Source organism: Camelina sativa, chromosome 20, assembly GCF_030686135.1.
Source record: "Camelina sativa cultivar CO46 ecotype springtype chromosome 20, ASM3068613v1".
Lineage (NCBI taxonomy): Eukaryota > Viridiplantae > Streptophyta > Magnoliopsida > Brassicales > Brassicaceae > Camelina > Camelina sativa.
The window spans coordinates 18,481,567-18,509,521 of NC_141899.1; the positions used below are offsets into that span (position 1 = coordinate 18,481,567).

Consider the following 27,955-nt stretch of genomic DNA (forward strand, 5'->3'; position numbering starts at 1 on the left):
GAATAAATGTCCTTAACACAAAAGGGGACGAGACAAATAGTTCACTACATTATACAAAAGACAATACCATCAGTAGATTAAAAAAAAAAAAAATTGTACATAGCACACAAAGAAAGCTCAACTACTACTATTTTCTTCAGGTTTTCTTCTCTTTCTTTCGTTTTTATTTTTAAAAGAAAGCTATGCTATTTTTGGTAAGCGGCATTACAGAAATGATCTGTCCTAATCGTCGTCTTTCTCGTGTTCAACATCTTTGTCATTTTCTGACCTGGGGGCGTTGCCTAGTGATCTGGTGATGTTGCGTTCCCGTAAAGCTTTTAGCTGCGTCGGGGACCACGCCTTCCATGGCTCGACAAGCTTGTCAACCGGCCTCACCAACTCGAGAAATCTTAACAAAATATTGTGCGGGTAATAGGTCTCAAAGCCAACAAAGTATACACCATCCGGCCTAATGACGTATGAACACGTATGCCCTCCGCACAACATCGATGTCATCGACAACGTCTTGATCTCAATTTCCGCTGTCCCTTGGCTCGACCGGAATTCGCAACGGTGGATCACCACGCCGGTTCCAAATGGCGGGACTTCGAAATCCCATGCAAATTCCGCGTGGGGAGTCGATATGTGCCACCGAAGGGATTTGCCAGACGACTTGCACCGGTAGAGAACCGATGGACGTTCCAAACCATACATTTCGTTCTTCATCACTAACGTGAAACCCACGTCTCCCACAATCGAATTCCCTTGGAATATGATACCTTGCAATACAAGGCACCATATTAGGGCTTTAATGGCAACACTATTTGCTCCTCTCATTTTTTTCTCCATTTTTTGGTTACAGAAAGTTTTTTTCTTCTTGTTCTTGTTCTTGTTCTTGTTCTTCTTGTTCTTCTTCTTGTTCTTCTTCTTCTTTTGTTCTAATAACTTTCTCCAACTCTAAATTAGGGCTTTATTAGCAACTCTAAGTTTTTTCTCTTCTTCTTCTTCTTCTTCCTTTTTTCTTTCTTGTATTGGTTTCTTTTGATGACACTTAAAATTCTTTATGGTTTTATATATTATACAAAAGAAAACGAAAAAAGTTATCAAAGGAAATTAGTTTTGTAGCTACTAACGAGATAACCAATTTCAAAAATCAGTGTATATAGTCGGATGATAATAATAAGGTACCTAAGTTATCTCCAACAATGTAGTAATTAGTGATACCAATTGATTTGTTACAGCAAACATTTTTAAAAAGACAACAACATTATTGTTGTAACTTCTAACAGTATTTCCCCATGATGTACATTTAGCTTGTGTTTGGTACTCAGTATTAGTTTTCCATTATACCATCCAACGTTAAGTACTGAAATAGTTATTAGGAGATATATAATCCAAAAACCTTCTTAAACATTGAAAATGACATTACCTAATAAAAATATCGGTTTATTTAAAAACTTGTATCCAAAGTTTACGTTTAGCGCCGTTAAATATGTATTAGGAAAAATGGTTTGAGGTTTAATCATTCTTTATCCAAACTATATATGAACGATATAGCTAGATGTCTTAAATCTTTCACATAATCGATATTAAAACGTCTGGAGGTTGTGTTTACGTTGACATGTTGTAATAATGTAGTCTCTTTCAGACAGATGCAATATTATTATTATTAACTTTTTTTTTGTCGGCCAATCTATCCATTAGATAATTTTAAAAGTTCACAAGTTTATGTAACATAGATCCAGAAAATCCAAGAGACAGTAAAAGTAGAATCCTTGATTGCGTCTTTTGCTAAAACATCGATCGGCCAAAATAGTGGCATTTTACCAATACACACTTCTGCGAACTTGAATATATCTTCTAAATGTCCTTGAGTATCCAAGTGTCCAGGAGGTGGATAATTTTTAGAAGCTATCTCCATATGTCGTAATGGATTGATGAATCTCCACAGAAAGTGACATTTTGATAATTAAGATGTAACACTTCATTTGGGTCAAATGATTCTGATCCTTTGAGACAGCAAACTGTTTATTTCTTTTTATGTAATTTAATTTTCTTGAATGATTAGTTTCTCCTTTTGATAAATATATTTCAATTTTATTATTTAAATTTATTTTAAGCAACTAAATTAAAGACTAATATTGATTGATATCTATAATTTATTTAGTAAACTGTTTATTTAAAACAAATCATTAATATGTTTCATTATTTGTAAATACTGCATTATGACGAAATTTTAGAGATAAAATAGTGAAAGCTTCATAAAATTTTATAAACATATAAATAATCTAGCTACAGAATAATACCTAAACTCATATTTTTTAAAAGATTCTAACATAATATGGAATCCTGGTTTTAAAATTAAGTAAATATCTTGTTGCATCAATTATAAAAGTGTTACTTGTTTATGTGAAGGATCAAGCTTTAACTGAATAATTAATTTATTAACAGAAAAACAGAAAGATGAAATTTTTTAAAACTAAACATAATTTTTTAATATTTTTGCAATTATACAAAGTTACAAACTAAAATGTAAAGTGTAACAGAAAAGGGATTCAAATATTTCGAAACATTGTACAGTAAAGAAAATATTAACAAAATTCCTTAAACATAAAAATAACTCCACTGTATAATGTTCATCATGAAACCCCAATAATCCACATTCGTTTGACGTTTTAGCCTTATTATATATTGGCACTAATTAATCATTCTGAACCCCCTGAGCGACGTTGTTTTCCAGATCCCCCACCACGGCTGCGTCGTGGCCAGGGTTTCCACTTAGCTTCGATATATTTCCGCGGTATAAGCCTTGGATACCTCTCCTCAAAATCCCATTCTTTACCATCGAACAATATCCCTTCCGGTGTAACCACATGAACCGCACATGCCTTTTGAGAATTACACATCTCAGAATCAATGGCGGTCATACGGATATCGACATTTGCTGTACCTAGCACTGACCGAAATTGACAGCGATGAATCTCCTCCTCCAGTTTTTGTCCGCCTTCCAAGAGTACGTTTTGGGAGGAGCCAAATGATGGCCTTTTGGCTCGTCGCCATCCATAATCAAGACCACTGTTAATAGCTTGACAGTGGTAAACGATCTCTGGCCGTTTCAAGCCATGCATTCCATTAACTATCTTCAGCTCCGTTGTGACGAAATGTCCCCTATCCGCGTAGGAGACCACAGTGACGTGCAATAGAAGAAACCAGGCTAGGTTTGCTAGGAATTTATGAATGTTGAAAGTCATTCTTTTCGCTACCTTTCGATTTTTGGGACTCCGCTTGTATTTTTTTTTTTTTGGGGGTGAAATGTTAAATGGGATTTGGATTGTTCTTCATATTTAGTTTTTAAAAACGTTTTGAAACTGAAATCTGTTGCACAGGCCATATAAGTATTTGTTGTTATTTTTCTTTTTCAGTGGACATTTCGGTTTGATAGTCCATAAGAAAGTTAAAGTAACTGAATCGGTAATTTGTAAAATTTAACCATTTTTAGTCGGAAAACTGTTTTTAACACTTGATTAATTGTTCCAATGGCATGAAACATTTACGTATGGGTTTGCGCCAACTATATTACAATCTTTTTACGTTTTTATTTTGAGTTATTTTTTTTTTGCGTCTATATTTAGAGTTACATTAACATGATTATTATTTATAACATAAGTTTTTCCTATTTTTTCCATAAAAGTAAAACTACAAGAAAAAAAAAAAGAGTATTACTTTTTTTTTAATTGGACTCCAAAAATTATGTGCATGGTCATTCCAAAATCTATATTAACATTTTTGAATATATTTGGCAATATACACTTTTAGTTATAATAAATTATAAGATTAATCTCTAGAAATTTCACAAAATCTAACTAAAATATGGCTATAAAATCGAAAAAAAAATCAATTTCTAAAATATCTTTGTTAAATTGATTCCTATTTACCTAAATTAATATCGGTTTATTTTTATATAATCTTTACATTTAACATAGCATTCCTAAAATATTTTATTATATAAAGTTTGGTTTCAAAGTTACTCATTAACAAAATCATGACATGTGTCAATTCTAATTTTACTAAAAAATTTAAAAATATAGAAGATCTAATCCTATGATAAAAAGTAAGTTTATACATAACTAACAACATGTCAACATATATATATATATATATATATATTCAACAACTATAGAAGATTAAGTCAAATGAGCCAATGCCAAGGAACTATAATTATTGTTCTATTCAAAAAAATATTAAATTTTGTAACGCCCCAACCGCCACATCTCAGTGGGCCCACGTACACTTCCAGTTCATGAGCCCACCTATCTTAATGGGCCTCATGTCCTCCCAGTAGGCTCGTGAGCCCATCCATATCCGATGACCGGTTTGCTATGTCCCGAAGGTTTTAAAGACTTGTTACCACCTGCAAATCACCACATGATCTTTTTTGTGTTTTGTCCTCACTCGCACAGTTCCAACAGACACTTCCCGGAAGGTCACCTATCCTGATACTACTGCAGCTCAAGCAAGCTTAATTCTGGAGTTCTCTCAGGACCGTTGACTGAAAAAATAAGTGCACTTTGGTGACATAAGTGACCAAATCAATTCTTTTAAACCTTTCCGCATGTGTCTGAAACCGGTGTGTCACAAATCTAAATTCTAATTATTAACCTAATTTGTTTTTGTATTTATATAATAAGATATACATAACACTTGGTTTCAAAGTTAGTCATTACCATGATCGCGACACGTGTCAAAAAAATTTAGAAAAGGAAAACTATCAATTTTATTGTGTAAATTGTTAAATTTTGATTACAAAGTTAGTTATTAAAGTTCATGACATATGTCAAGTTCAAGATTTGAGATGTTGAAACTTGTCAAATATGTCATTAACGTGATCATGACAAATGTTATTATATAAATCTTTGTTTCAAAGTTAGCCATTAATATTATCAAGATATATGTCAAATTCAAAAGCAAAGCTAACACAATTTAAAAACGGTTCTAAATTAATACTAACAAACGAACCTTGGCAAGGTTATGGACTCAGGAGATAGCTAATCAATCAAATATGTTCAAGCAAACAATTAGTAACAATCCTTAGGCTTAGAACTCTTAAGTAAATCAATTCACTCCCATGATAAAAACTCTATGCAAATCAATCAATCATCAACAATTTTCTAAGGCAATCACAAGATGAGCATGCATTTTAATCAAGTCTAAATACCATTAAAATACCCTAATGATCAGTTTTCATTGGCTAGGAATGTAAAGCTTTTGAGAAGTTTGATTCGGAATTTCATTAAACATCTTTCAGGCATGAAATTCCTAATATCTAGATTCAAGCTTGATCATGGCTATTTAGGATTATAATAACTAAACAAAAAAGGAAGCATACAAATAAAAACTTAAACATCAAAGATCATTCATCTATCTCCCTAATCTACTAAGCCCAAAGTTCTAAAAGATCTAATCACTCATGGTTATGATCACACAAAGGTAGAGGTTTGATCTTTGTGAAATCATAGTTAGAGATTGTAGAATAGAGATTAAAAGAGAAATATTGCTATTAAGAACTTAAAAGTAAACAAAGATCAAACAAGCTTAGATAAAAACCTTAAGAGAAGCTTAAGAACTCTAAAAGTTGCATAAACAAAAGATAGATGTCTCTAGAATAGGTTTAGTGTACTTATATAGAAAGTTAGAAACAAATCGGGTTGACCCAAAGTAACATGGAAGAAAGCATCTCACATCAGGATAGCAAAGTCGATGCAAATGCTCGATGTATTTACGGATAAATTGGCATCTCCTGGACAATCCATATTAAAGAGCTTATGTCGATGCAAATACCCGTTGTTGAAATGACCAACCCGTTTTTTTAAATATAATAATAATAATAATAATAATAATAATAATAAAAATAATAATAATAATAATAATAATCTAGTGATCTCATACTCACTAACCACCTAACCACATTTAGACCAAATCGCGGAAACCAAACATTAAACCAATGAATTAAATAACCAAATGAATAATTCAATAGCATATAACCAACAAAACCAATAACATAAACCAAATCATAGAACAATGAATCAGCAACCTAAACAACCGTTCTTGACCACTACATTCTATTCTAGCAACTTAACAACAGCATAGAACAAACAACCAAGCCTCTAGAACATCCTCCGCATCATCGCCTTGATTCCACGATCACCTTTATCTATACCTGCACCACAAACACAAATTGAGATGCATGAGTATTGTCATAAACACTCTGTGAGGTAATCCTCTCATCTACTGAGCTATACACAAAAAAAAACAGGGAAGCAAGTATCAGCTGCTCCTTGGTATCGACCGACACCCCTCCTCGACCAGGAAACCCTAGTACCGACACTCGCCAAGTCCCCGTGCTGTCAACCCCTTAGTGTCAACTGACACCCACATGGGATCAATCGATGCCGACTCCGCAGACGCGATCTGCTCAAAGCCGAGAGTTAAAACACCGCTTCTCTCCATCTCCAAACCGTCCAAATCTCAACCAACAGCCACAGGAAGCCGTAGGAACCATGTAGCAACCATAGCAAGCAAGAAAATACCACAAACAACATAAAACAAGCAAAACAAAGGTAATTTCAGGCTTAGATCAGTTATCGTCATGCACTCACCTCTTTTTCAAGAAGTTTTTCGACGAGTCCAACCCTTTAGAAAGCTCCCCCTTCATTCCTAATACCCAATCTCCATTCCACAGGAACAGATCTTACAAAACAAGCCAAAAATCTCCAAAATATCTCAAGAACACTCTCTTTTCTCCTTTCTCTTTGTTTTCTCTCTTGAACGACAAAAAGTGGCTTTCCTGAAACCCTTAAGTTGACTTCTCACTTATATACCCGGTTTGGGAGTCCACTTAAACTAAACCGCTCTAATTTGTCTGTTTAAAACAAACCGATCGAACAAGATATTGTTAGTGCCGATCGACATTCCCCTTGGTGTCAATCGACACCCACCTCCAAAATCGTCTATCGGTTCGTGGATGTTACAAATGTATTTGAGGATAAATTGATGTCTTCTGGACAATCCACATCAGCAAGCTTATGTCGATGCAAATGCTTAATGTGTCTTCTCGTCCTTCTCTTTTTACTCCTTCACCAATTTTCTTGATTCTTTTGTGACTCCAAAACTTGATCCACCTTCTTCATCCTCTTTGTGCTCCAAAGCTCTCTAAATCCTTCACTTTCTTGCACATATCCATTCCAATACCTAAGGTCAACAACTTGATGAAAAATACAACCTAAACAACCTAAATGACAATGAATATGCATAAAACAAGAGAGAATCAAGCTCTAAAAACACACTACAAGATATTATTTAAAATAAAATTTTATATTGTCTTTTGAATTTACTTTTTTTATTAAGAATATTTAAGATCAATAGTTTTTTATTATTATTTTTGCAATATTTTAATTTTATTATGTTATAGTAGTTTAAGATTATTTATTTTAGTTTCTATTTTGTATATCTGGATTATCTAATCTAATACTTATATACTATCATGCTTTTATTTTATTTTAAATTTAATTTTTTATTTTTATTCTGGTAAATTAACTTTCTTTTAATTTTGTTTTTATTGGGTTGCTCATAAACTCATTGTAATCATGTAGATATTTTCCCCCAATTTCATTCAAAATATTTTAGTGGTTAAAGAAAGTATGTCACAAAATAATTTTAGTGGTTATAGGAACTATGTCAAAGTAAAAGTATATGGACATTAAATATGTTTAATTTTTTCATAGAGACATTTATAAGTGATAAAGGGCATAATCTAACAATTAAATAATTTGTGTGTAAGAAGATATTTTTAGTGTTAAAACATAGAGTAAAATTGTATGTGGATGCTAATAAAAAGAAAATTTAACGGATTATTTGCATGTAAAACATTTTTTTTGCATAAGTTGTGTAATGTTTTTGAAATTTGGGAATAATAATATTCATAATGATGAATGTTTGACAAAAGTTTTGGTGGCTAATAATTTAGATTTAGATTATTTTAATAATTATTATATTAAATTTAAAATAGAAATTTGTGTATTAAAGTAAAAATGAATATAATTGTTCTCTAACTAAAAATACTTATAATTATAGCTGCCAGAACCGGATAGAGATGAACGAGGTGAACTCCAAGCTGCATCATCAGAACCTAATAATTGGCTAGCACAATGGGTGGCACTTCATGGAGACCAACAAAGCGGTTGGTGTCGTCAGAAAGGAAGTCTTGAAGACATCCTTCGAGTATGTTGTCGGGCAACCGGATAACCAAGGCGCGGGTTCCGATGGAGAGAGCCAAAACATCAACATCACCGGGTTGAATTTTTCGAACAGCAACACCAACCTTATAAGTTGAAATACCGAAGGAGATTTCAATAATTATTCATCAAAAATACAAAGGGGAGTGAATGTATTGAATATTAACAAAGGGGCGTATGTACAAGGTATATATATTTTAAATGGATGCCTAATCACGAGATAGTAAAACTGAAAACATATTAGTTACATATAATTAAGCAAAACATATGTAAAATATAAACAAAACATAAGTAAAATATTTTTAATGTATATACTGAAAGGCTGTAAGAAGATGGGAGAACACACCTTTTGATCATTTAATTTGTTGAAGATGTACTTTTTTTTCAGCAAAAATGAATTATATTAATGAATTTTGAAAGTTATTATACAAATAACTTGAAAGCCAAGTTGGAGATGTTGGAGATGTAACTCGCTCAAAATAAAAATTATTAAACGTACAACCATGTTTAGCTAAAACATGAGCAACTGAATTGCAATCTCTAGATGAGTAAGTAAATTGACAAATTTGTATCTGTGAGGCCCAATACATGATGTCGAAAGTGATGCTTTCTATTTGATTGATCAAATAATTTATTGTTCAGCATTTTTGTGAGCGTATCATTGTCTCCTTCAAAGATAACTGACTTGAATCCCTGAATCCATGTTTGTTGGAGTGCAACGAATAGAGCTTTTGCTTCTGCCTATAAAGGAGATGATGTGTAACCAATAATGGTAGATCCCCATCCATAAGTAACTCCATGATGATCTCGTAAAATCCATCCACATTTTGTTTGATGTGTTATGGGATCAAAAGCTGCATCATAATTACATTTAATAAAGCTGGAGGGTGGTCTTGTCCATGATTTCCTTCTTCTTTGTGTTCCATTTTGTATGTGTTTGTCAGATGATTTATGTACCTGATTACACCATTCTCGCATATCTGAACGTGCTCGCATTACAATCGTATTTGGATTTTCCTTTGAACCTTCAAAAATGAACTTATTTCGTGTTTTCCAAAGATTCCATAAGATCCAAAAGGGAAGGAACTTGAGGTTAGATGGTGTGTTACTGTTCTCATGAAAATCAAAAATAGATTCCAATAGAGTTTCAGTGTCTAAGTTAGAGAAGTATAAAAAAATCAGCCTGTATAATGGTTTGTTGCCAGATAGAAGCAGCATAGGGGCACATAAATAATATGTGTTCTATTGTTTCATCACTTTGAAAGCACCTTGGGCATATTGGATCTAAATTCATTCCTCTGGTTGTTAACCTTGTTAATGATGGTAAAGCTTTCGAGATGGCTCTCCATAGGAAGTGTTTCAGTTTAGGCATAATATTAAGACGCCAAATCTTTTGTTTCAATGTTATTGATCCATGAGGCCTTGGAGGTAGTATATTTGGTTCAGTAGGATTGTGCATTTCTAACCAGTAACCCGATCTCACTGTATACTCACCCGTCTTTGTGAAGTGCCAAACAATTTTGTCTGGAGGATCATTACGGGGTAGATACAGCTGATTGATGTGTTCATGATCTTCCTCTGTAAAATGATCAATTATTTTATCTGTGCCCCAGAAACAGTATGTTCCACGTGATACAATGAGGTCACCCAGACAGGCATTGTTGTCGATGGATGTACTATGAATTGGCTTTGGTGGGTTCGTAATAGTAACATTGTCAAGGTTTACACGGACAGACTCACCATCTCCAATCTGATATCTGTAACCAAGTTTTATTAGTTTGAGTCCCTCTAGGATTGAGGTCCAGCCGTAAGATTGGTTAGCTCTCTGTTTCGCATCAAGAATACAGTCATCTTTGTAATATCTTGCTTTAAAAATGCGAGCGAACAAAGAATTTGGATGTTGAATTAAACGCCATGCTTTTTTTGCAAGTAAAGCATCATTGAATTTTGTCAAATCTTTAAAGCCTAAACATCCTTCTTTTTTAGAATGTTGCAGACGCTTCCATGCTATCCATGAGATGCCTCTATCTTGGTTTCCTTTCTCCCACCAGAATTTTTGTAATATTGATTCAATCTCACTAAGAATTCCCATAGGTAGTTTGAAACATGACATTGAGAAAACAGTTAAAGCTAGAGCAACATATTTAATTAAAATCTCCTTCCCAGCTTGTGAAAGATACCGGCCACCCCAAGAGAATGTTCTTTCCTGAACTTTTTCAATAATGTATTGAAACATCTCATTCTTTCTTTTGTCAAATTGTTCTGGTAATCCCAAATACTTGCCTCCACCACCATGGTTTGGTATTTCAAGAATAGATTTCAATATGTTTTGAAGTTGTCCTGGCACTCGAGATCCGAATGTGATTAAAGATTTACTGGTGTTTATTTTTTGGCCAGAATAGTATTCATAGAATTCGAAAGCTTCCTTGATTGCTCTGCAGTTTCGTGCATTTGCTTGACAAAAATAGAGAGAGTCATCCGCAAATTGTAGATGTGTAATTGGTGGTACTCCATTTCCTATGCGTACACCTCTGATATCTCCATCAGCTACTCTTGTTTTGATTAGATGACTCATAATATCAACTCAGAGAATGAATAAGTATTGTGATAGAGGGTCTCCCTGTCGTATGCCTCTCTCTGGAACAATCATGCCATAGGGGGATCCGTTTACGAGAACTGAATAACTAACTGATCGTACTGAAGCCATTATCCATTATATCCATTTTATTTGAGAAGCCAAATAGGTGCATGGTAACCTCTAAAAAATTCCACTCAACCCTGTCATAAGCTTTAGTGACATCAGTTTTGATTGCCATGTAATTTTGTGAGACCCGTTTCCTAGTTTTTAGAGAATGCATAACCTCATGGGCAATCATGATATTATCTGTAACTAGTCTCCCTGGAATGAAAGCTGCTTGTGTATCAGAGACAATAGTGTTTAAATGTTTTGAGCCTGTTTACTAAACATTTGGAAATGATTTTGTATAGGACATTGCAGAGAGCAATAGGCATGTACTCCGAAAGATATGTGGGTTCACTGATCTTAGGAATTAAGCACATATTGGTATGATTAATTCCTGTTTTCTTGTAAGAAGTCTCGAAGAAATCTTTAACTTCTGCAATTACATCAGTACCAATGATGTTCCAGTAATGTTTAAAGAATCTGGCTGTCAATCCATCTGGTCCAGGAGCTTGGTCATCACCAATATATGATACGGCATCATATATTTCTTCATTTGTGAACTCTCGTGTTAGATCATCATTTATCTCTTGTGTGACAGTTGAGGGGAAGTCACCAAAATCAATTGGGGAAACCGGAATTCTACTAGATGTGTAGACCTCAGAAAATATTTTTGTGCATGATCACCAATGTCTTTATCTCCTTCATAAACATTGTGTTGTAAATCATGAAGACGTGAGATATAGTTTTTGGCGTACCTAGTTTTTGTGCTGGCATGAAAATAATTTGTATTACGGCCACCATAGTGTAACCAACGGTGTCTGCTTTTCATATGCCAGTAGAATTCTTCATCTTGGTAAGCTTTAGTTAAAGCATCTTGTAATCGTGGTATGTGACGTCGGTGACCTCTGTTTGTGCTCTCCATGGCCAAATTTAGCTCTTTTTGCAGAGATTCAATTCTTTTTGCTGAGTTTATGTTTGCTCTATGTTTCCCTTTTGACATTGAGCGACGACAGCTAGTTATTTGGTCACAGATTGTGTAGTGATTGTTTGTTTTACATGAGTTCCAACCTCTTTCCACTATTTCAGCAAAATCCTTAACCTCTGTCAGTCGTTTATCAAACCGGAAAGGTTTTCTTGGCATTCGATGAAGTGGTCTGATTGTTGTAAGAATTGGTTTATGATCTCAACCATTAAATTCTAAGAATTCGGCCTCTGCATTGGGATATACTGAGGTCCACTCGGAGTTCAATATAACTCTATCTAGACAACATTTGACTGTATATTGATGTCTCTCACCCACCCAGGCGAACCTATCTCCTTTATGTTTTAGATCAGTTAAATCACAAACTGATAACATGTGATTGAATCTCCGGAAGGTCCAATCTTCTCGAGGAGGACCTCCAATCTTCTCCTTGTTGTTAGTTATTTCGTTAAAATCACCAGATAAGATCCAGGGGCCATCTCGAGTTGTTCCTATAGATTCTAAGAAATTCCACAAATGATGTCTCTGACTTGGAACTGGGTGACCATAAACACCAAAGAAATAGAAATCATTATTATTATGTTTGATGTGGGTATCAATGATACGTTCATCTTGATACAAAGTGGATAAAGCAACATTATCTACCCACATCAGAGCTAAACCACCACTCCGACAACGGGGGGGGGGGGTTTAGTTACAACATTGTTAAATCCTTATACATTAGCAAAGTCATAAACTCTAGAACAAGCATTCAGAGTTTCACACAAGAAAAGAACATGAGGTTTTAAAATACGACATAAGCGTTTTAATCTACTTTGAGTCAGCGGCAAACAGATGCCCTGACAGTTCCAGGAGACGACTCTCATGGTGGCATTGGGAGAACCGCCCCCGCCCCCCTGCGGCTCCATACGTCATCAGACCGCTGCAAGATCCCTCAGATTCCACCCTTCCTCTTTTCTTGATCTGACTCAGGACCGTCAAATCTTCTTGTGCTTCACATTGTTGGTAGTAGAGTTCCAGGTCAGCCTTCTTCCTCTTATTCCCATTGCCATTCGCTATATCTTTAGCCATTAGGTTCGAGGTTTCACCATTTGATGCAATGTCCTTTCCCTTATTAAACTTCATTAGTAAGTATCGAAGTCTTTCTGCAGTCAAGGCTGTGTCTTCAAAAACACTTGGGGAAGCGGAAGCATCAGATTTTGAGATCAAGAACTCCTTAGACTGACTCATCTTTTGAAGTCCAGGAATGTAACCGTCTGGAGCAATGGTCTAAAGAGTGTTGGTTGGAGATTCGAACATGTTAGCATTGTAGTGATGATGGTGATCATGGTCATCGGGATCATTGTCACTTGGTCCATCGTCATGTGATGGATCATCATTTGGTGGATCATAATGGTTGAGAGGACATTCCTTAGCATCGTGGTTGAGCATACCACATTTTGAGCAGAAGTTCTTCAGATGCTCATAACGAAACTTTAGCACTGTGTTCTCTCCTCCAGCGAATTGGAAATTCCTCTGGAATCTTAGTGGCAAGTCTACATTCCAATTAACACAGATCCTAGCAAACTCTACCAAATTTTCATTCTCATTGAAATCGACATCCACTACAGGACCTATTCTCATTCCAATGTAATTAACCATAGCGGATGTGAGGTACTGTACCGGTATATCACGCACCTGTATCGAGAAGGGAATGAACTTCATTTCTTCGTCTGAAATGTTGGGGTACCAGCGGTGAACCATTACCATCCAGTCATTGAAAGCCCATGGTCTGCGGCGAAGCACCAGATTCAGAGTTTCCTCTGTTTTGAAGATGAATAGAACCTTACCATTTCCCAGGATACGACCACGGCAAGAGTCGGAGAAACCCTAAATTTTAGGCATTTGACTCGTAATAGCCCGCAGATTCTGTTTCTTTGGATTGAGAATGGAGACAATCAAAGAGAAACGATTCGCATTGACTGCGTGACCACACAATTCTGGTGGAAGGGGGATTGGTGCATCATTGATTCCCAAATCAAGATTTTGTAGGTTTTTACGGATGTAATCACTCATGATTGTTTGTCGGTAGAAGAAAGAGATGGGTGAGAGGAGATTTGATTGGAGGAATCTCTTCCCGCACAAGCGTTATTTATAAGGTTGTTGCCATGGCGGTTTTCCCGAGCAGTTATCAAATGAGAAAAACGGGAAAATAAAACAGTTAACAGTTAACTGTAGCAGATTAAAACCGCCGAAACAATTCCACTTTATAGATTTGTTTGTCGGAAAGAGACTCTAGATCGGAGAAGGAGGAGGGCGAATTTGAAGAAGAGAATCGCCCAGAAAATCGCCATCAGAGCGAAAAGACGCCATTTTTGTGTAAAAGTTCACTAATTGGAAGACGATTGTTGAAGATGTACTTTTGTTGGAGTGCAATAAAAGAAATAGGCTTTGTAATATTATTTCATTACAAAAATACGTAAAAGACGGTTAGAACTTAGAACTTAGGTTACACTTATGAGTTTTAACCAAGTTTAGACAATTGTTAGGGGTTTAGGATTTTTGAGAGTTAAAATATACATGGTTTTTTTGTGCATCGAGAAAAAATATGAATTACATCCAGATCATGATGGTGACACTAGTATCTATAATAATTTTTCTATCAAAATTAAAATATCTCCAATTTTTTGATATAGGAACCCAGAAAAGGGAACCCACATGGATAGATGGAAATAGGCAAATGGTTGATAACACTGTTCTTCCTATTCGGTGGACGAAAGATGGAACGCAGTGAAGAGATGGTGAATAGACAAATGGTTGAAAACACTGTTCTGTATATTCGGTAGCAGTGGAAGATGAAAAGATAGATGGGTGGATTGAAGGACGCCACACAGATCTGTGAAAGGATCTATAATAAGTCAAATCTCAGTCTTCAAGGATTAAAACACAAGAAGAAGGAGAAAATGGTGGTTGCTTCTATCTCAGAAGTAAACCTAAGAAAACTCTCATTTTATTTCATAAAAACTTGAAAGGTTACAATGCTGAGAAGGGACCTTATATAATGATCCAGCAGCGGGGGACCTTCTAGGGTCGAAATTTATTACAAATAAAAGGACTAAACTTGCAAAAACAACGGACTCGATTTTAGGACTTAAATAAATAAAAGACTCATAAAGACCCAACGGTCGATTCCTGCAAACAAGAAAATAACGACCATTTATAATTTGAATTCAAACACTTACCTTGATAATAACTCTCATGCATGCTCCAGCCCTTCATTGATTGCTTCAGAAATGATGAAAAGAACGGGTTCTTTAATTCCTTGTAGAACTGGCAAAAATGATGCTTGTGGAGTCTTGTCTTTGGAATCTTAGGCAGTCCTAAAATAAAATCCATAGAAATATCTATCCAGGGTAGGTTAGGAATAGGCAAACGCATATATAAACCATAAGGATGTGACCTGGATTTTACTTTCAAGCAAGTGATGCCCTTTGCACAGAAACTTTCCACATCTCTTTTCAAATGCGGCCAAAAGAAATGTTCCATAAGAACACTTAGAGTTTGATCACGCCCAAAATGTCCCATAAGTCCTCCTCCATGTGCTTCTCCTATTAGCAGCTCTCTCATGGATCCTTGAGGAATGCACAGTCTTTTGTCCTTAAAGAGAAATCCATCATGTTGGTAGTATGACCCATAAGCGGCTTTGTTTGTTTCCTTAAAGGCTTCTTTGAAATCTGCATCCTCCTCATATAGACCTTTGATATTGATATGATCGTGGCTAGCAAGGAGTCAGAAGCTGCAGAGAAACCGGAGATCGTGGGAAGGATCACTCGTTCAAGAGCTAAGGAGATGGCCAAGGAAGCTCATTCACTCATAGCTGAAGGGTCACTCAATCTACCGAGGATCCAAGTCTTCAACATATCCACCTTGAAGACTTCACCCGGTAATGATAACTAGATAACTTAGGTGTGAAGTTTGTACTCTTTTTCCCATAGCTGAGTTTTGTCCCAATGGGTTTTCTCAGTATGGTTTTTAATGAGGCAAATGGATCACTACGTCGAGTTATCTAGAAGTCATTATCAATGGGAAATAATGTACAAGTCATCTGACTTCTGCACTAATACAAGTGACTTCTGTACTACTACAAGTCACCTAGACGTTTTGCTGTTTTTTTATTTCCTTAAAACATCTTGTTGTTTTATTTTGAACTTCCTGTTGTTTGGAGTGTTGAGCCTAGGGTTGATTATAAAACCCAATAGCGACGCCTCCTTGTTGGGTAGCGAAGAAGTTTTATGTAACAAGTATTGTTGAACTTTTTCTGTCAATCCGAACTCGTAAATGCGTTCATGATACCATGTTTCTAAACACTTTGTGATTAAGAAACTCTTCACTCTGTCTTTTCGAATCCATTTGATCCTCTTCACAATCCTCACCATCGAACCATTGTTTTTCATCCCTAAACATCTATCATACTCAATCGCAAGCCACTCGATCATCACCATCACCAAATCACATCGCCTATCACCTATCATCAGCCTCCATTAGAGTTTCATCCTAGGGAGATCGTATTATGTGGTATCAGAGCCAACTCTGTGCCAAAGGCTGAGCGATTCTAAACCCTAATCTCGTTTGTGGATTTTGATTTATTTCGTTTGTTTAGTTTTAAGGTTTGTTTTTTTTTTGTTCATTGGTGTTTAGATCGAGTTCTGTGAGTTTAGGGATTAGTTTCTGTGTTGTTTTCAAAATTTGACTGCATTAGGGACTATTTCCGTCGAAGTTTGTTCGATATAGGGTTTGGTGTTGATCGATTTTCTTGTAGTGTTGTTCGACATTAGGTCTGCAGTCGTGTTTTTCTTGTTTAGATTCCGAGTCTTAGAGTTTATTTTGTTTCCTTCACTCAAGGAACGTTTTACTTCGAGTTTTCTTCTTAATTTGCAGGTACAATGGAGCTTTCTCCAGAAGCTATGGAAGCTTTGAACCAAACCATGGCTAAGCAAATAACAGAAGCAAACAACACAATGTCTACTCAGTTCCAGCAACAGATGGAGCAGCTCAGTAACAAGTTTGAGAAGCAGATCAAAGATATAGCTCAAGCAACTAGCGCTTCAGATCAGAGTTCTTCAAAACCGCCTAGTCCTAATGAGGCTCTCCGCTTAGCTAAAGGAAAGGCACACATGGGAGCTTCTTCCAAACATACACGGATCAGAACAGCTAAGTCACCTACTGGGGGAAGAGAGACTTGTTTCAATCAGAGAAGAAACACTCAAAGCACAGAAAGAGAGCATCGCAGAACTAGTAGAGATCCTACACGCCCACGACAAGCTGAACAAGTAGCTGGGCATCGAATATACTTTGATACAGATAGAGATTATTCAGAAGAAGACGAAGCTTCAGATCATAGCCAAGAGACAATGAGGAGAGACAGAAACAAAGATCACGGCAGGGATTATGATCCTTTGAGGCAGCAGCTGAATCATCTCAAGATTCAATATCCTTCATTCCATGGTACCAATGATCCAGAGACTTATCTAGACTGGGAAAGAAAGATGGAGTCGAACTTTCAAGTTCAAGGTACCTATGAGTTGAACAAGGTGAAGATGGCCATATCTGAATTTAATGGCTATGCATTGTTGTGGTGGGAGCAGTTGGGACTCACTAGACATCGACAGAGAGAGCCTGCTATCACTACATGGGAACAGTTAGTCACGCAGATGAGAAAGAAGTTTGTGCCTACACACTACCAGAGAGAGATTCTTAACAAGCTGAGGCGTCTCACTCAAGGCACTAAGTCTGTAAGAGACTACTATCATGAGCTGGAAACGCTTATGATCAGGGTTGATCTGAGAGAAAGTGAAGACATGGTCATGTCTAGGTTTCTTGGAGGTTTGAACAGAGAGATTCAAGACAAGATAGAGCTGCAGAACTATGAAGATGTGCAAGAAATGGTACATAAGGCAGAACTAATTGAATCACAGATCAAGAGAAAGGGAGTGAGGTCAACGTTTACGCCTAACATTCCCAAGCCAAGAGAGTTCAGCAAACCCGCCTTCACCAAGGACAGCAAACCCGCGACAGCCACAGTCAAAGAGGAAGTTAAGATCGATTTCAAGCCCAAGAGTAGCACTTCTACAAGTCATATCAGGTGTTTCAAATGCCAAGGAATGGGGCATTATTCCAGAGACTGTCCTAACAAGAAGATGTTTCTTCTTCAAGAAGGAGGAGAGATTGTGCCTGTAGACAGTTCAGAGAGTGAACCAGAGTCAGATTTCGGTGAAGAAGGTGAACCAGCAGTCATGGGAGAGATGTTGGTAGCACGCAGAGCTTTAAGTGTTCAGATTCATCCAGATGATAGAGGACAGCGTGAGAACCTCTTTCACACACGGTGTATGGTTTAAGACAAGGTCTGCACCTTGATCGTTGATGGTGGAAGCTATACTAATGCAGCTAGTGAAGAGATGGTACATAAGCTTAATCTCAAGACCAATTCACATCCAAGACCTTATCAGCTACAGTGGTTGAATAACAAGGGAGCTTTAACAGTTTCGCAGCAAGTGGTAGTGAAACTCACAATTGGGAAGTACGAAGATGAGCTGCTTTGTGATGTGATTCCGATGAAGTCAAGTCATATTCTTTTGGGAAGACCATGGTAGTTCGACAAAAGAGTGTTTCATGATGGCTACACCAACAAGCAGTCATTTGAGTTCAAAGGACGCAAGGTCACTCTTCTACCACTTACACCCAGAGAGATTTACAAGTATCAGCTTCACATGAACCGCAAGGATACACAGAAAGTGTCTCACAGCTTGTACATCAATCACAGTGAGTTCAATAAGCTATTTGACCCAGAGATGACCACATTCATGTTCGTCTACAAAGAGACACTCGCTAGTACTAAGTCAGCAGAAGAGCTTCCGCGCGAGATGATAGAGATTATAGAGGAGTACATGGATGTATTTCCAGAAGAGATAACTCCACGCTTGCCTCCAATACGTGGGATAGAGCATCAGATCGATTCGGTACCAAGTTCAGCTCTACCGAACAGACCAGCTTACAGAACCAGTCCTGTAGAGACTAAAGAGCTTCAGAAGCAAGTAGAAGAGTTGATGAACAGGGGACACATCAGAGAGAGTCTCAGTCCATGCGCAGTACTAGTCTTACTCGTACCAAAGAAAGATGGTTCATGGAGGATGTGTGTTGACTGCAGAGCTATTAACAATATCACAGTGAAGTACAGACATCCGATTCCGAGATTAGATGATATGCTCGACGAGTTATGTGGGTCAACAGTCTTCTCAAAGATCGATTTGAAGAGTGGGTATCATCAGATCAGAATGAAGGAAGGAGATGAATGGAAAACAGCTTTCAAGACCAAGAAAGGGCTTTAAGAATGGCTAGTCATGCCGTTTGGTCTCACCAATGCTCCTAGCACCTTCATGCCTTTAATGAATCATGCTCCCAGACCTTTCATTAGCATCTTTGTGGTTGTGTACTTCGATGACATCCTCATCTACAGCAAAGGTCTAGAAGAACACTTAGAACACATCCGCCAAGTTCTAAATGTTCTTCGTTCTCAATCCCTCTTTGCTAATTTTTCTAAATGTTCATTCTGTACTAGTGAGGTTGTCTTTCTAGGCTTTGTTGTCAGTGCAGAAGGAGTTAGAGTGGACGATGAGAAGGTCAAGGCTATTAAGGAGTGGCCAACACCCAAAAACGTGGCAGAACTCAGGAGCTTTCATGGACTAGCAGGATTCTACAAGCGATCCAAGACTTCAGTACTATTGCAGCGCCACTTACAGAAGTTATCAAGAAGGATGTAGGATTCAGATGGGAGGAAGCACAAGAGAAGGCGTTTTCAACCTTAAAAGAGAAGCTTATCACTGCCCCTATTCTCTTACTTCTTAATTTTATGAAAACTTTTGAGATTGAATGTGATGCCTCCGGAGTGGGTATAAGTGCTGTTTTGATGCAGGATAGAAAACCAGTAGCTTACTTCAGTGAGAAGCTAGGAGGATCGACGCTAAACTATCCTACATATGACAAGGAGCTGTACGCCTTGGTTTGGGCTCTTCAAACGTGGCAGCATTACCTGTGACCAAAGGAGTTCGATATTCATACTGATCATGAGTCCTTGAAGCATCTCAAAGGACAACAGAAGCTCAACAAGAGACATGCTAGATGGATGGAGTTCATAGAGACTTTTCCCTACACGGTTAAGTACAAGAAAGGTAAGGATAATGTAGTTGCAGATGCATTATCCAGGAGGTACACTCTCGTTTCTACCTTATCTTCTAAGCTTGAAGGTTTTGATAGAATAGTAGAACTTTATGAGACTGACATCGATTTTGCTGAGAGCTATGGCAAATGCCATAAGTTTGCTTTTGAAAACTACTATAGGCAGGATGGATATCTATTTTATAAGGATCGATTGTGTATACCAAGAGGATCCATAAGGGAACTGTTGATTAGAGAAGCTCACGGAGGTGGACTAGCTGGACATTTCGGAGTGTCAAAGACTCTACTTGGACTGCAAGAACACTTCTATTGGCCTCAAATGAAGAAAGACGTTGAGAAAGTCTGTTCTAGGTGCCATATAAGCAAAATGGCAAAGGGTAAAGTACAGCCCCATGGCTTGTACACTCCTCTCCCTATCCCTTCTCAACCTTGAACTCATATTTCAATGGATTTTGTTCTTGGCATACCTCGAACAAGAAATGGTAGAGATTCGATTTTTGTTGTGGTTGACAGGTTTAGTAAGATGGCTCACTTCATTGCTAGTCACAAGACGGACGATGCTGTTATTGTAGCTAACTTGTTTTTCAGGGAAGTAGTACGTCTGCATGGAATACCTCAAGTAATCGTTTCAGACCGGGATACAAAGTTTCTAGGACACTTCTGGAGAACGTTATGGGCTAAACTCGGAACCAAGCTATCATTCTCAACCACATGTCATCCACAAACAGATGGACAAACCGAAGTGGTGAACAGGACGCTATCTACACTCCTCAGGACCTTAGTGAAAAGCAATCTCAAGTCATGGGAAGAATGTCTATCACACGTTGAGTTCGCATATAATCACGCTAAGCATTCTGCTACTCTGTTCTCTCCTTTTGAAATTGTTTATGGTTTTAATCCACAGTCACCTCTAGACTTGATTCCTTTACCTTTAAGTGTGAAGTGTAGCTTTGATGGCAAAGAAAAGGCTGAACAGGTCAGTAGGATACATGCTAAAGCTAAGGAGAACATAGAGAAAAGAACAAAGCAGTACGAGAAACATGCGAACAAGGGCAGAAAAGAGCTCGTTTTCGAAGAAGGAGACTTGGTGTGGATTCATCTACGCAAGGATAGGTTCCCAGAAGAGAGGAAAAGCAAGCTTCTACCACGAGCGGATGGTCCATTTGAAGTCGTCAAGAAGATCAACGACAATGCCTACCAGATTGATCTTCAAGGTAAGTATAACATATCTTCCACATTCAATGTTTCTGACTTGCTTCCTTATTATGCAGATCCCGATTTGAGGACAAATCCTTTTGAAGAGGGGGAGGATGATATGATCGTGGCTAGCAAGGAGTCAGAAGCTGCAGAGAAACAAGAGATCGTGGGAAGGATCACTCGTTCAAGAGCTAAGGAGATGGCCAAGGAAGCTCATTCACTCATAGCTGAAGGGTTACTCAATCTACCGAGGATCCAAGTCTTCAACATATCCACCTTGAAGACTTCACCCGGTAATGATAACTAGATAACTAAGGTGTGAAGTTTGTACTCTTTTTCCCATAGCTGAGTTTTGTCCCAATGGGTTTTCTTAGTATGGTTTTTAATGAGGCAAATAGATTACTACGTCGAGTTATCTAGAAGTCATTACCAATGGGGAATAATGTACAAGTCATCTGGCTTCTGCACTAATACAAGTGACTTCTGTACTACTACAAGTCACCTAGACGTTTTGCTGTTTTTCTTATTTCCTTAAAACGTCTTGTTGTTTTATTTTGAACTTCCTGTTGTTTGGAGTGTCGAGCCTAGGGTTGATTATAAAACCCAATAGCGACGCCTCCTTGTTGGGTAGCGAAGAAGTCTTATGTAACAAGTATTGTTGAACTTTTTCTCTCAATCCGAACTCGTGAATGCGTTCATGATTCCGAGTTTCTAAACACTTTGTGATTAAGAAACTCTTCACTCTGTCTTTTCGAATCCATTTGATCCTCTTCACAATCCTCACCATCGAACCATTGTTTTTCATCCCTAAACATCTATCATACTCAATCACAAGTCACTCGATCATCACCATCACCAAATCACATCGCCTATCACCTGTCATCAGCCCCATCAGAGTTTCATCCTAGGGAGATCGTATTAGATATGATTAAATCCCATGACTTTAGCCTCCATTGTAGTGATCAAAGCATGTCTCCTTGATAAAGCATCAGCTACAATGTTCTCTTTGCATGTCTTCCTTGATAAAGCATCAGCTACAATGTTCTCCACAAATTCAAGCCACCTTGCATGTCTTTTCTTAAGTGTAGTTTGTCCTCTTAGGTGCTTGAGTGTCTCATGATCTATATGAATAACAAACTCTTTGGATAACAAATAATGTTGCCAAGTTTCTAGAGATCTTACCAAAGCGTAGAGTTCTTTATCATATGTTGGATAATTAAGTGCAGCTTCACTGAGTTTCTCACTGAAGTATGCTACTGGTTTTCCTCCTTGAGTTAGAACAGCACCTATTCCTGTACTAGAAGCATCACATTCAATTTCAAACATTTTATCAAAGTTAGGAAGTACCAAAACAGGTGCATTTGTTAGGCTGTCTTTGAGCAGTTTGAATGCATCCTCTTGTGCTTTACCCCATTTGAATTCCACATTCTTTTTAATCACTGAGGTCAAGGGTGCAGCAATGGTACTGAAATCCTTCACAAATCTCCTATAGAAGCTAGCCAGCCCATGGAAGCTCCTAACATGTCCAATGGTTGTTGGAGTTGGCCAGTCTTGTATAGAACTCACAACAAATCCTAGAAACACAACTTGATCAGTGCAAAACGTGCATTTCTTAAGATTAGCATAGAGATGTTCAGCCTTAAGCGCTTTTATCACCATTTCAAGATGCTTTACGTGATCTGCAAGACTTGTGCTATAAATCAAGATATCATCAAAATAAACAACCACAAACTTACAGATGTATTCCCTTAGGACCTGGTTCATTAACCTCATGAAGGTGCTTGGAGCATTGGTGAGTCCAAATGGCATGACTAACCACTCATATAATCCTTGTTTTGTCTTGAAAGCCGTTTTCCATTCATCACCTTCTTCCATTATGACTTGATGATAACCACTCCTTAGATCAATTTTAGAAAAGATAGTAGCTCCATTAAGCTCATCTAGCATGTCATCAAGCCTTGGAATAGGATGTCTATATTTGACAGTGATGTTGTTGATTTCTCTGCAGTCTCCACACAATCTCCAAGTTCCATCTTTCTTAGGCACTAGAAGAACCGGTACAGCACAAGGGCGTAGGCTTTCACGAATGTAGCCCTTTGACATTAGATCACGAACTTGATTTTCCAGCTCCTTTGCTTCTTCAGGGTTTACGCGGTAGGCTGATCTGTTAGGCAATGGTGCTCCCGGAACTAGATCAATTTGATGTTCGATTCATCTTATAGGCGGTAGTCCAGGTGGTATCTCCTCAGGAAAGACCTCTTTAAACCTTCCTAGTAATTCAAGCACTTCTGGTGGTAAATCTTTCTCCTCTTGACCTGAAAACAAACCTTCCTTAAAGATCATTAGTAGCACCTTGTCCTGTGAATTAATTGATTTCAAAACAGTAGAAGGTGTCATGTAAAGATTGGTTTTGTTTGACTTAGCTCCCTTTGACATTGTTTGTTGCATTTCATGCACTTCTTGAGGGGTGAGTGGAGCTAGAGTATGCTTCTTGTTGTTGTGTGAGAAGGTATAGTAGTTTGTTTGGCCATTGTGTAAAGTCTCCTTATCAAATTGCCATGGCCGTCCTAGAAGAAGATGTCCAGCTTGCATAGGAACCACATCACACACAACTTGATCTGAATATTTTCCTATGGTGAATGGTATGGTGACTTGTTCGGAGATCCTTAGTTCAGCCTCATCATTGAGCCACTTAAGTCGATATGGATGGGGATGCTTTGTCTTTTGGAGACCTAGCTTATCAACCAAATACTTGCTGGCTACATTAGTACATGAACCAACATCAATGATTAAGCTACATACCTTGGTGTTTATGGAGCAGCAAGAGTGGAAGATATTTTCTCTTTGAATTGTTTCAGGATCAAAAAAGAGTGCTAAGAGCCCTCCTTATGACTAGAAGCTCTCCCATCTCTGGATAATCCACAATATCCTCCTCAGATTCAACATGTTCTTCTTCCTCATCTTGTGATTCATACTCTCCATTGGCTTTTAGGATCATTACTCGCTGGTTTGGGCACTCCCTTGCATAGTGTCCTTTTCCCTGACATTTAAAACAAGTAATATCACGAGTTCTTTGGTTAGTTGGCTTACCTTGTTCTGGTTTGGTTACTTTTGATGCCTCAGGTGCAGCTCTTTGGTTAGTTGCGAACTGGTGTTCTTGGTGCAGGTGGGGGTTGTTCAATTCGTGTCATGCGATCACCAAGCGTTTGGAGTTGGGCTTGAATAGATGTAAGCATCTCAGCCATGTTCACCTCTCCTCCTTGTTCTCCCATGGTTCAAAACGTTTCTGTAAAAGTAAGAAAAAGAGATCAAGTGCACAGGAAGTCGAAAGGTCCAAAAACTGACAGATCAAGGATTTGGGAGGTTTTGGGCAATCAAATAAACAGATCTGAACGAAAAATTTTTTAGAGTTTTCTTTTTAGAAGATGAACAGTCAAAATAGAGCAAAGACACACGAAAATAGCATATCTAAAAAGTGAAAAACAAACTGAAACAAAATGAACTGAAAGCAGACACAAACTGAAGCAAACAAATGGAAACAAACTGAAACAAAAGGGATAGATAAAACCTGATTTGGAGCGCTTAGCTCTGATACCAGATGATATAGGAACCCAGAAGAGGGAACCCACGTGGATAGATGGAAATAGGCAAATGGTTGATAACACTGTTCTGCCTATTCGGTGGATGAAAGATGGAACGCAGTGAAGAGATGGTAAATAGACAAATGGTTGAAAACACTGTTCTGTCTATTCAGTAGCAGTGGAAGATGAAGAGATAGATGGGTGGATTGAAGGACGCCACACAGATCTGTGAAAGGATCTATGATAAGTCAAATCTCAGTCTTCAAGGATTCACACACAAGAAGAAGGAGAAAAGGGTGGTTGCTTCTATCTCAAAAGTAAACCTAAGAAAACTCTCATTTTATTTCATAAAAACTTGAAAGGTTACAATGGTGAGAAGGGACCTTATATAATGATCCAACAGCGGGGGACCTTCTAGGGTCGAAATTTATTACAAATAAAAGGACTAAACTTGCAAAAACAACAGACTCGATTTTAGGACTTAAATAAATAAAAGACTCATAAAGACCCAACGGTCGATTCCTGCAAACAAGAAAAGAACGACCATTTGTTATTTGAATTCAAACATTTACCTTGATAATAGCTCTCATGCATGCTCCAGCCATTCATTGATTGCTTCAGAAATGATGAAAAGAACGGGTTCTTTAATTCCTTGTAGAACTGGCAAAAATGATGCTTGTGGAGTCTTCTCTTTGGAATCTTCTAGTTCAATAAGAGTAATCAAACTTGCAATGGACTTGTTGAATTATTCTCTTAAGGTTCTTGCTCTCAGCCTTGTTATAGGTTTGTGTATCATTGTTGGCAGAACGGGTTCTTCAGGAAATGGTAGAACGGGTTCTTCAAAAAATTGTAGAACGGGTTCTTCAAGAAATTGTAGAACGGGTTCTTCGGAAAATGGTAGAACGGGTTCTTCCGGAAGTTTACTATTTATGTCCTCATCATTTTTCTAAAAATAAAGAAACAATCTAATATTTTATAAAATCTATTTCAAATTTAAATTAAATTTTGAATTCAAAATACTATAATTAATAATTAAGAAAGTGAAACCCATTTTTTCTTCTACACTAACAAAAACCAATATTTATAATTTAGGTAATCATATAAAATAGAAATTATGTCACTTTAGGTTAAATCTAAAAAATACTAAAAATTAAAGTTATATATTAAGCTAAAAACCGTAAAAGGTTTATATATATATATACCACGGGTTAAATATTAGTACTCTATAAATTATGTGTTCCCATTGTTGATCAATTTTCTAATTTCTTTCCAAAAGTTAATTTTTTTTTCTGTCGTAGTTCTTTAATTTTTTATTCGTATGGTAATTTGCTTTATTTTCATAGAAAATCTATATATTTACTACAATATTTTTTATTTTTTAAAATCTTTTTATCTTGATTTCAACTTAAATTATTAAATTATATTTCTCCTTGTACTTTTATTCTTTAGTTTGCTCAAATAGTGTTACTCACTTACTCCTATGATAATAAATCCTCGAGATCATCTTACTAATTTGCGTTGATGAAATGAAATATGTATGTGCATTAATATTGATGTAGCCTATCATTACTTAAATCAATATATATTTAGATTTATATAGTGGCGATGATACATATGTTTCTTGTATATAGAAATCACTTTGTGATCGACATTACAAAGTTAGTTCTCCACAATGTTTTTCTCAGTTAAGCCTTAGAAATGCGTCGGCGTGGAAACTGGCTCCATCGATATAACTTATTCGTAGGCTTGTAATGAACTCCATCTTTCCTGATTGTGTACTTACAAATATAACTAGGGTAACAATTAGCGGAGTAGTCCGGTTGCAAAAAGATATGAAAATTCACAAACCCGCGGTTCGACCGGACATGGCAATTTGTGACCATGTACCTTTGTTTACCGTCGTTCTTGAACCGAATCATAGCGTACCGTTCTCCTGGCTTGCTCTGCCGCCAAATCTTGGGACCATGAGAGCATACGAAGCCAGCGTTTCCTTTCTTCAGATCATACAGTTCGTTGGAGATGACGACATGTGTGACAGTGTTTGGTCTTACCGTATACTCCTCTTTATATTTCTTATGATACGCCCTCAGAGATAAGACAATGGTGGAGAAGTAGGAAATTTGCAGCAAGAGTAGGAGGAGGAGATTCATAACTAAGGTTTTGGGATTCATTATCGTCATCTTTTAAGTTATGTCTCAGTTCTTTAATCCTAATTACTAGTATATATATTTCGGAGTTTGGGTTGTTTTAGTAGTGCTGCTAAACTTTAAATGGATGTACTTTATTTATTACATTTATTCACTAACGCACTCCTTTGTATAAAACTGTGTTTTTGTTAATGAATATATAATTTGGAACGGTTTTATTTGTTATAAGTACGTTTGTATATATTTTTTATTTTTTTTGTAGTTGCTGTGATGAAAGATAAAGGATAGCAAGTGAAGTAGTGAATTCAACTTTTCTCATTGTTACTTTTTACTATTTAATTTGAGATACCAATGATGAGAAACCATCAATGATAAGATGCTCTTGGGAAAAAAAAGAGAGTAGAATTTTGTTGATGATATGTCATCGTGAGTGACAAAAATTATGAAAATAAAAAATTTGTTGTATAAGTGATTTGACGATGGAAATTTGTTTTGCTGATGATACATTTCAAGGAGATAAATAGAATTAAAGAAAGAAAAAATATTAAAAAAACATGGAATGAATAAATAGTGCATCATCAACCGATTCCTCTTCATCCTCAAGATCAAGATTCATGAGGTGGAAATAACCACCAGCTTTGTGATCATAAAGATGAGTGTGTTGACCAAGATTTGGTCTTTAATTAATATTGTTGACCAAGTAGACGGCATCACGCACAACAACAACAGCAACAAAACAAGTAATGATGACTCCTTTTGATAATACTAGGTTGGAGGCTGGGCCATCGAGTATGGAAAGCTACTGACTTTTGCAACAGTGAGAGGAGCGGCTCATATGGTGCCTTATGCGCAGCCTCACGAGCTCTGCGTTTGTTCAGTAGCTT

General features: G+C 37.0%; 1 protein-coding gene and 1 pseudogene across 1 annotated transcript; both read right to left on the reverse strand.

Annotated features, from left to right (window-relative positions):
* Positions 1-222: 222 nt before the first annotated feature.
* LOC104772616 (uncharacterized) lies at positions 223-27,117 on the reverse strand. The gene is made up of 3 exons (XM_010497207.2): positions 26,822-27,117; positions 2,696-3,193; positions 223-725 (listed from the first exon to the last, which is right to left on the reverse strand). Exons 1-3 carry the CDS (start codon positions 27,102-27,104, stop codon positions 223-225), a joined length of 1,284 nt encoding a protein of 427 aa, XP_010495509.2. The 5' UTR covers positions 27,105-27,117.
* Positions 23,284-24,341, reverse strand: LOC147919136 (uncharacterized; annotated as a pseudogene).
* Positions 27,118-27,955: the final 838 nt, after the last annotated feature.